This window comes from Gossypium arboreum, chromosome 6 (genome assembly GCF_025698485.1).
Source record: "Gossypium arboreum isolate Shixiya-1 chromosome 6, ASM2569848v2, whole genome shotgun sequence".
NCBI classification, from domain to species: Eukaryota; Viridiplantae; Streptophyta; class Magnoliopsida; order Malvales; family Malvaceae; genus Gossypium; species Gossypium arboreum.
In genome coordinates, this window is record NC_069075.1 from 139,343,889 (window position 1) to 139,354,486 (window position 10,598).

Below are 10,598 nucleotides of genomic sequence, written 5' to 3' on the forward strand. Positions count from 1 at the left end.
AGTCCAATCTCTCTATTAAAAAAAATGTAAATTGATATATGGTAAAATTTCAAATTACTGCCACTAAATATGAAGCAACTTCTATTTAATCATTTAAAAATTAATACAATTATAAATTAATACATGGTAAAATTAAATTTGGATCTATTAAAAATTTTATAATTCAGTTTCGGCCACCCTTAAAAGAATTCTTGACTTCGCCCATGTTGTTGTCTGATTAATTATTACATCAACCACGACAGTTTTTAATAGTACAAATTGATAAAAATTGTAACATAAATGATCAAATTGTTCTATGATTTAATATATAATAACCAATTTACCTTTTTTTAAGTAGAGGATATAAATATAACTCAACTTCTATTACGGAACCTTCACAATACTTTTACTCAAAAATTGTAGTAAAAAACAAAGATTTGAAAAGAATTAAGTTTATTGCGTGGGTTGTAATCCAATTGGATTTTTGTTAGTTAATTAATAATTAGTAGAATTTGTTTGTAAATAAAAAACTGTCCTAAATCCAAAAAATGCGACGGATTCTCCGATGTACAAAAACAAGCTGCCACTTTCAACGGTCTCCAAAGGTCAAAACCGGTGAAAGGAATATTCCAAGGGCATCACTGTAATTACGTCCCTTCCAGCATCTCCACCAACCAACCACACAACGAGTGAACCAGGTACAACCTTTCGCTTCCGAACGAGCCGTATATGAACAAAAAGACATAAATAACCTTCCGCAACTCAACTCCTAAGCACAGCACTCTAAATAAAACGAGTCCACTCACAACAAAATCATTTCAGTTCATAATTCCTTCAATGGCTTCTCTCTCGGGCTTATGTTCTTCTTTTCCTTCGTTGAAGCCTAATAACAAAATCGGCGCTGAACTCAGTTCGTTTCGCAAGGACTCACTCGCAGTGTCGAGTCGTTCTAACTCGAGCTTTAAACACTCTGTTGCTCGTGAAGTGTCGGCTGATTTGTCGAAAACGAATGACGTCGCGGGTTTGAAGAAGGCTAAGCAAGGTGGACTCGAGAAAGATCCTAAAGCGCTTTGGAGGAGATACGTTGATTGGTTGTACCAGCATAAAGAGCTCGGGTTGTACCTCGATGTGAGTAGGATCGGGTTCTCGGATGAGTTCGTTTCCGAAATGGAGCCCCGGTTTCAAGCCTCGTTTAAGGCTATGCAGGAACTGGAAAGAGGCGCCATCGCCAATCCTGATGAAGGACGGATGGTTGGCCACTATTGGTTGAGGAACGCGAAACTCGCGCCGAATCCGTTTCTGCAAGTTCAGATCGATAAAACTCTCGCCGCCATTTGCGATTTCGCTGATAGCGTCATCAGCGGTGAGGTTAGTTTTGGCGATTCGGCTTTAACTCGCAGTTACAAACTAATCGATCGTGGATGTTTTAAGTAATCAAATTGTTTAATCCGTTTTTAAACTGCAGATTAAACCACCTTCTTCTCCAGAGGGTCGTTTTACTCAAATACTCTCAGTTGGCATTGGAGGTTCGGCTCTGGGCCCGCAGTTCGTGGCGGAAGCATTGGCTCCTGATAATCCTCCTCTTAAGGTATGCTCTTTGGATTTCACTCGGAAGTACAAGCCAATTTTATTTCTCTTTTTTGAACAATTTGATCCAATTTTGTGTGAGTAGGTTGTTCTTTAAAGTAGTCTTATTAAATTGAATAGTACACTTCATTATTTATTGGCAATGAGCTTTGAGGGTTTAGTCTGCTGATAGGTTTGTTACAGCAATGTTCTAACTTCAGTTTCGAGTTTTTTATTAGCTTTACAACTGAATGATTTTAGGTTTTAACTATATGTATTGATTGGAATAGGCTGTTAATAACTTGTTCTCTTTATTGGCTGGCAGATAAGATTCATTGATAATACCGATCCTGCTGGAATCGATCATCAAATAGCACAGCTTGGGCCTGAGTTGGCTTCTACTCTTGTAATTGTGATTTCAAAGGTCTGCGTCAATTCCCCTTAATCTCTATACTGTTGGTTTTCTTGTTTCATTATTCTTTGATTTTATAGTTTATATGAAATATTTTGTGTATTTATCTGATAAAAACATATCTACTCAGAGTGGAGGTACCCCTGAAACAAGAAATGGCCTACTGGAAGTACAGAAAGCCTTCCGTGAAGCTGGTCTGGATTTTGCAAAACAGGTTTTTATCTCAGGTTCTTGTTTCTGCTTTTATTTGTTTTCCCCTACTTCAGAGTGTCGTTTCAAAATATTACTTGGTTACTTAATTCAAGGTAAGTTATCATTGGCGGATATCTTAGAGGCTTCATAATAGAGTTAGCTCGGTTGCAATTGGAATAATTTTGTCATAAAATGCTTAAAGCCCCACATATAGTTTTGAGCTTTTTCTGTTCTTTGTTGCCACCATAATGGAGATTGTGTACAACTACCCCTATGATTTTATTTTTCTTTCTTTGTACAATTTGCCACACATATAGTTTAGTGGGCTTGTTTAATATTCTGAGTTATTAGATGGTAGATTGATATTTTAAACCGTACTCCCTAGTTGAATTGTGCTTAGTTCACTCTAATGATCCCTTGGATAGAAACTTCACTTGGTACTTTACTATTTCATTCAGATGAGATTCTTGCATTGTTCTAGGTTTTTCTTGTAATCGGTAAGATGGTTCCCCCAATAATATGATTCTCAACTTTATGTGTTTCTTACGTTTGCTTTAATGCAGGGTGTTGCTATAACACAAGAAAATTCTTTGTTGGACAACACTGCAAGGATTGAGGGTTGGGTAGCCAGGTTCCCTATGTTTGATTGGGTTGGTGGCAGGACCTCTGAAATGTCTGCAGTTGGTTTGCTTCCTGCAGCACTTCAGGCATGTACTCCATGGATTTAATATTTAATGTGGTTATAAGTTCACTTTTGCCAGTTTTTTCTAAGTGAATGTTGCTGCAGGGAGTTGACATAAGAGAAATGCTTGTTGGTGCATCCATGATGGATGAGGCCACTAGGAGCACAGTGGTAAGTTCCACATTGGTGTCTTATTAGTTCCTATAACTTCCTTGAATGCTGAAATCGGGAGAACTGAATCATCGTAGTTGTTTTTTACTTGGTGATTTTGGGTTGCTTGTCTTTATTCCCTTTGTTTTGCCTGTTGGCTGTTTCTGAGCATGGAAAACCTTGCTTCTCATCTTCTTCTACCATGTTTTAGTATGCTTTTGATTTGTATCTTGCTTGTATTCCTCCTATTATTGCAGATAATATCTCCTGATTGACTTACATATTTTTCCTCCTTTCCTTCAGCTGAGGAAGAATCCTGCAGCATTGCTTGCTTTATGTTGGTACTGGGCAACTGATGGGATTGGATCTAAGGTATTCAATTCTTAACTATATTGCAGATCTTATGTTGTACAAATTTTGGTTTCTAAAAATAAAATAATGGCTTCTCTTGTTGAATTCTTCAGGATATGGTTGTTCTTCCTTACAAGGATAGCTTATTACTATTTAGCAGATATTTACAACAGTTGGTTATGGAATCGCTTGGCAAGGAGTTTGATCTGGATGGTAACCGGGTATGGTCGCACCACTTCAATTAGGATGTATTTTTTAGACTACTTTTGGTTCCCTGGTGGCCACTTTGTACAAATGCTAATTGAAGCTAAATATTAGTAATTAAGTGATTGCCAATTGGACCTCTAGTTATCCGGGGAAACATTTTATTTGCTTTATTTGTGGTTTTGTGTAGAATATTTACTCATTGATAAACAAGTGCAAGTTGCTTTCTCACATTTACTTAGTTCATTAGGTAAATCAAGGAATTTCTGTTTATGGAAATAAAGGAAGCACAGATCAGCACGCGTAAGATTCCCTCGGACCTTTGAAATTGATTTGATCTCTATTGATGCAAGCAATGCGGAGTCCTAATAATAACCTTTTTCACTTATCTTCAACATATAGCTATATCCAACAACTGAGGGAGGGTGTGCATAATTTCTTTGTGACCTTTATCGAAGTTCTACGTGATAGACCCCCTGGTCATGATTGGGAGCTTGAACCAGGTGTTACATGTGGTGACTACCTGTTTGGAATGCTACAGGTTTGATACGTGCCGGTTTTCTAAAAGGATTTTGGAATGTACATATGATGCAGACTGGTAATATTTGCATTTTATAACATTGATTATGTAGGGCACAAGATCAGCTCTGTATGCAAATAACCGAGAATCCATCACTGTCACCGTCCAAGAGGTGACACCTAGATCTGTTGGGGCACTCATAGCACTTTATGAGCGAGCAGTTGGAATTTATGCCTCGCTTGTCAACATCAATGCTTATCATCAACCGGGTAAGTATAAGTTTTGTCTTCAATTTTAAAAAATTCAATTCTTGAAGTGAAATAAGCAGGATATTTTGTTGTTGGGTTCATGTTCTGCAACCTAGCTGTTTAATCTTAATATTTTTATGGGGTTAATTAATCTGATTGGTCTTTTCTTTTCTATTTCGCATTTAATTTTCATCCTAGGTGTGGAAGCTGGGAAAAAAGCTGCTGGTGAAGTATTAGCTCTACAAAAGCGGGTTTTAGCGGTGCTCAACGAGGCCAGGTATCTGATGTCAAATGTTTGATGAATTAGAATGTCTTTATAAATCACTGAATTTAATAAAGTTTCGACTAAGAAACCTTTATAGATTACAGCTGCGGATATTCTCACTTTCTTGCCTCGTAGCCATTTTCTCTCCCTTCTTCCTCTTTGATTCAAAGGCTCGATGACCTTCAAATGCAATTCTCGCATTTCAATGCTCAGTTCTTTCATTGTGCTTGCGGTATTTGTATGCCTTCCTTATTTTCGTTGTTTGTTTTTTCTGATTAGTGTTTTTCTGTTTCGCTTCATTCAGCTGTGAAGACCCTGCCGAATCATTGACGCTTCAAGAAATCGCTGACCGTTGCCATTCCCCGGACGATGTATGTGCAAAATAACCCTCGACCAACACTTCTAACGTGATAACATAAACAGTAATACTAACCTTGCTTATTTTTTTACTACTGCAGATTGAAATGATATACAAAATCATTGAACACATGGCCGCCAATGACCGAGCACTAATCGCCGAAGGAGACTGTGGTTCACCATATAGCTTAAAAGTTTTCCTCGGCGAATGTAACGTGGATGAATTATATGCTTAAGGGAATGAAAACTCAAGTCCTCTTTTAAGCTTGTACTTTCCATAGAGAGGAAAAAGGAAAAAAAAAAATCCAATAAAATTAGTTTACGATTTCTAGTGTTTTTTTCTGGGAACCAGGTTGTTACCTATTGTATCAATGTTTTTGAGTTAGAAATAAACATTTCCTAACATTTTCCTTGTTTGTCATTTGAAAGAGAAAAGAGCAAAATTTCCAGGATTTTTATTACACGAGTCTTCATGTCCTGATATATCGTGACTAGAGTTGTCCATGGACCGGATCAGGTTAAATAAAAAACTTAGGCTCATTTTTTAGCCTTAGCTTGAAAAATGAGTTTAAAATTTCGCTTAAGCCCGGCTAGGATAAAAATATTAAATTTGAGTTTGACCCGACTTGTCCATATTAAAATTTTTATATTTAAAATATATATATAGTTAAATAATATTAAGATAAGTGTAATTTAGCAAGTAAATATTTTTAAACTAATAACTAAATTAATAATAAAACAAAAGTTATACAATATCCCAACAATAATAACAAAATAGTAGTAATATAATAGTGAAATGATAGCAAAACAATAAAAAAATAGTAATAAAAAAAAGCAGCAGATTTTTTTTTCAAATTCAGACCGGACTTGAGCAAAAAAACTTATTTGCGGCTTGGCCATTTAGAAAGTAGGCCTTATTTTTTGTTCAACTTTATTTTTTGGGCCTATATTTTTATTCAAACTTTTTCAGTTTTCGAACATGCCTTTAGGCCAAATTGGGTGACCCAACCTATGGACAAGTCTAGTTGAGACCTACCTACCTAACCTTATTAACTTATACAATAATAATAATAATAATAATAATAATAATAATAATAATAATACATTTTTGTTACGTTCGGTTAATTGTGTAATAATATGAATAAAAAGTTTATTTAACACTTTTTAAATAATTAGATATAAAATAAAAAATAATTAGTACAATTTCAAACCTACAATTAAAAAGATGAGTAAAAATTATTGTAAAAATAAGAGCTCCTTAAAATAAGCAAAAGTTTTCCTTTTGCCACAAACTAAATATTATCAATTATGATTAGTTCATAGTTAACCAATGACTAAATCACCTAAAAAAAATAACACTCCAACCAAATGAAGCATTTATGTATTATTAGTGTATTAGTTCGTATTGTTAGTGAATAATAATACAAGGATGAGTTTCATTTCTTTAGTTAACAATATAATATAAGAAGGATTGTTATTTGATACATTAGTGGTGAACGTTTTTTAACTCCGACATGTGGATTAAGAAACTGTTGTGTGTTTTGTTTATTTAATTTTTATTATTTTAAATAGCAATTAAGGACAAACGGTAGTTTCTTAATTCTACTTGTGGTAAAATTAATATTTTTTTATTCTATATCAGTAGTTAAATCAATCAAACTCAAATTATTGATTTTTTATTTGATCGGTTCAATCAGTTTATGTGGTTCAAATAAAATAAATTATTAAAAGATTCAGAATATAGAAGTTAAAAATCCTATTCAATTACGAGTGTTTTAGTTCGGTTTAATTGATCCGTACCAATTCGCAAGTCCACTAGGTTTTTTCCTTTTTTTGAAATGGTACTCAGCCAATTCCCAGCCTGACCAACTAATCCAATTTGATTCAAATAACTATAGCGGACTTAAATCTCAAGGACTATATCATTAAGAGGGTAGTTATAAACCTCAAAAAACAAGTTTGAAAAAGAGAAATATGGGAAAATTTAGGGGTAAAATTAAAAAAGAAATGTTGGATTGCTACTATTTAAATTTAGCGAATCTGTTAACTTTTTGAATGAATAGATTCAATTACTAAATTCCAAGTTGATACTTTGCTCTGTTGTAAGCTGTGAAACTCTGGAGACAGTTCCTTAAGCAGCAAGTCACTGTTATTTCACTTGGCAAATTGTTGTTTTTCATCATAAATTTTCATTCTTTTTTCATTTATTTACTGATTTTTTTACTCTTACACTACAATTTCACAATGTTTGCTTTAAGTAAGACTTAAAAAGAGACACAACAAAGAACATGTTCACTCAAGGACTTGACAAAGTAAAATTTCTTTTTTTTTAATTAATTAGAAAATTCTGATTTATTTTTTTTCATTGTAGCAAAAAGAATTCCATTTTCAAATTCTAGTACGGTCTTGTCGTAGAAACCATTGCTTATGACCTTTTGTCCCAGAAGCTGCAATGAAGGTTCAACACTATGAACAAAGATGTGATAAAGCAAGTTCTTTCTTTAGTTTTCGAGAACTACAAAACTCCTCGATGGATCTTCGTTCTCGGGCATTGTAGATGTGTTGTAAGCCTGCAACAGGGTTTGCAGCACCTGTTCAACTACACCATTAATCATGGTTTAGTTTTCGATTTGATCACTTAACTAAAACAAATTTTCATTTTAAGTCATTAGACTGTTAAAATGGATGTTATATGACTTTTTTTGATCAATAATCTGCACCAATCGAAAGCTCTATTTCTTTCTTTCTTTCTTTCTTCTATAATTTAATTTTTTTTCATAAAACAATTTTGGATATCATGAATCTACGAATAAAAATTCAAACAATTTATTCTTCAATTTGAAACACTGATTACCAAATAGACTTAGATCTAAAGTATGTTCTACTCATAGCTGAATACTGATCCATCATAAATCATAGCTTGAAGCTCGGCGATAATTTTTTTTTAATTAACAGCATAGAGCTTTGTAAAAGATTACATGCATTCCTTCTTGAATGCCCACCTTCCAGCCCTTCACCATATTCGTGAAGATTAATTTTGACAAGCTTTTGCGAATTGGACTTTCTAACATACAAATTTTTCATCGTCATTATCACGTATTTAACCGATTAATCCATTTCCTAAATGAAACATTAACTTTCCTCACTACATTTTAACATAGTATATTTTCATCAAAAACCAAAAAAAAAAAAAAAAGAAAGGAAAAAGGCACAATTTAAATTAAACTTCCAAGGATATTAAAGGTCATTCCTAGACATATAAATTAAACAAATGATCATCTTGGAGATTAACAAATAGGGAAGGGGAACTTAAGCCAGAACCACTAGCAACAACTGAGAAAAACCACAAGCAATAATACAAACACACCCAAACCAATGAAATAAGTAATGGCACATACATGAATGGTATAGTGAAACTTTCTGGCGAAAGCCCCACTGCAGGGGATAGATTTATTGACAGCGCAGCGTAACATAGCTCCTAACAAAGTTGTCTTGGTGACAAGTCTGAAACAAACCTCATAGAGAAAAGAAAACAGCAATACTGGTCATATCGCAAATTCAGTTAGAAGAACATTATTTTGCAGTGCATTAGCACAACAGGTAAAAAAGTTCTGCAAAAGGGCACTTAGCATATACCGTGGTTCAGAGCATACCTCTTAAGATTTGGAGGAAGCTTCCTTGTTCTTTACAATCATAACAGCACATTGTGCATGGTTGGCGCAATAGGTGCTTACACTTCCCAAAAACATTCTGTTAACGTACAACATTAGTCAGTTTCATCTCGATTAGGAGTTGTGATAGTTTCATTCCCGTGATATAAGAACAAAAGAGACACGACTTTAAATATATACAATAGAAACATCTCATGAACACTATAGGATGACATTCGATTCACTATGACCCTCATATTTTAGTATTTTACTGCTCCTTACAGCAGATTAGAGACATCTCAGGAGAGAGACTCTTTTTCCGTTAAAGCCACATAAACATCAATTTATGGCATCATCAACATAATAGTGATTACAATAGAAACATCTCATATAGGATGGTATTCGATTCCACTAGGACCTTTCATTTTAGTATTTTACTGTTCCACCCAGCAGATTTGAGACATCTTGGAGATGAGACTCTCTTTTCCCTCAAGCCACACTAACATCGCTTTATGGAATCATCATCATAATAGTGATTACAATAGAAATATCTCATGAACACTATAGGATGACATTTGATTCCACTATGACCTCATATTTTAGTATATGACTGCTCCTTCCAGCAGAATAGATACATCTCAGGGGAGAGACTCGCTTTTCCTTCAAGCAACATTAACACTGCTTTATGGCATCATCAACATAATAGCAATTTCGAAAAAGTCGTAGCTAGAAGACAGATGAAACTCATAGGGAAAGGCAACAAATGTTTATTCATGTTAGAAACTTCTGAGCACACATGTAACAATGCTTCAAAAGACATATATTAGAATGCTTTACTATATAGAACAAATTCCCCATCCAGTAATATAAATTTTCATTTCGCATTTCGATTAGAAGTTGTTACAATTGATAAGCTTAGCCTATATGCTAACTTCTTCACTAAGGCTTCATTTAGTCCATTATTACCATGCTTGATCAGCACTCTTTTTATGATGCCTTGTTCAATGATCAGGATTCACAAGGTAAAACATCTTAACAACAATGTGGAACACTAAATGAAATGCATAGGCAATTCATGTGATGCAGACATATAACCAAATTCCATGAAAACGAACTCAATCAACATGAATAAAACTATAACACAAGTGGTTTAATGAAACAATTCAACCAGTCTCAATTCAATGAAAGCTACATTGCAATGAGGAAAATACCTTTTAATAGGGCCAAAAGCTCGGGAACCCATCACAAGCAAATCAGCATGCACATTTTCAATTACTTCACAAATTTTTTCCTTTGGATCCCCAATCACAACTTGAGTTTTCACGTTTGCCTGAGTTAGAAATATTCCAAACTCGTAATTCATTTTCCTCAGCAAGTTAAATACTAACAAAAACGATGAATTTAATCAAATTAATTAATCACTTAAGGTCAAACCTCCCAAGAATATTTGCCTATATACCTTAATTAACAATAACTTAGAAAAATAAATAATAATAATAACTGACCTTCTTTTCAGCGCAAATTTGAAGAGCATGGTTCAAGATCGCATCAGTGATTCTCTTCTGATGCGCCTCGATAGCTGCCGTGAATGCAGGAACTTCTAGGTGGGCTGAATTTCAAAAAAGAAAAATCAATTCGCACATATCAGAAATAAGTTAATTTAAATCAAAAAGGGAAAATTATTTAAAAAAAGTGGCTTAACTGGGCCCGCCGAAGGGGATGGCGCCGGGATTGAGGCCAGCAGCGATGGACGGTGGAGGTTGGACGTAGAGGATGAGGAAGTGACCGGGCGGTTGAGTAGAGTCCGGAGAAGATGGTCGGAGCTTAATATTATCGAGCGCCCATCGTAAGGCGTCCATGCTTCCTTCGTTGCCATCAACGGATACGACGACGCATCCTAAGTTTCCAGCCATGTTTTTGAGCGGTTCGTTGACTTTGGCTATAATTGATCCTTCGTTACTCTCTTACCTTTCTAGCGTGATTGATCATTAAACTGAGTCGGTCCTGATAAAAATCTGAGTT

General features: G+C 34.7%; 2 protein-coding genes across 3 annotated transcripts; one reads left to right on the plus strand and one right to left on the minus strand.

The window, feature by feature from the left end:
• Positions 1 to 512: 512 nt before the first annotated feature.
• Positions 513 to 5,387, plus strand: LOC108486643 (glucose-6-phosphate isomerase 1, chloroplastic-like). The gene is made up of 14 exons (XM_053029879.1): positions 513 to 1,347; positions 1,445 to 1,567; positions 1,871 to 1,969; positions 2,088 to 2,171; positions 2,713 to 2,860; positions 2,941 to 3,002; positions 3,285 to 3,353; positions 3,446 to 3,553; positions 3,787 to 3,839; positions 3,939 to 4,077; positions 4,169 to 4,325; positions 4,503 to 4,581; positions 4,874 to 4,940; positions 5,028 to 5,387. Exons 1-14 carry the CDS (start codon positions 817 to 819, stop codon positions 5,160 to 5,162), a joined length of 1,854 nt encoding a protein of 617 aa, XP_052885839.1. The 5' UTR covers positions 513 to 816; the 3' UTR covers positions 5,163 to 5,387.
• A 2,753-nt stretch (positions 5,388 to 8,140) lies between these two features.
• On the minus strand, positions 8,141 to 10,598 carry LOC108484330 (uncharacterized). Of its 2 annotated transcripts, none has more exons than XM_017788076.2 (5): positions 10,279 to 10,598; positions 10,082 to 10,185; positions 9,788 to 9,906; positions 8,580 to 8,676; positions 8,141 to 8,467 (listed from the first exon to the last, which is right to left on the minus strand). In XM_017788076.2, exons 1-4 carry the CDS (start codon positions 10,487 to 10,489, stop codon positions 8,583 to 8,585), a joined length of 528 nt encoding a protein of 175 aa, XP_017643565.1. In that variant the 5' UTR covers positions 10,490 to 10,598; the 3' UTR covers positions 8,141 to 8,467; positions 8,580 to 8,582. The 2 variants fall into 2 exon arrangements, with proteins under 2 accessions (XP_017643565.1, XP_017643564.1); XM_017788075.2 differs by having other exon boundaries at positions 8,141 to 8,430; positions 10,279 to 10,597.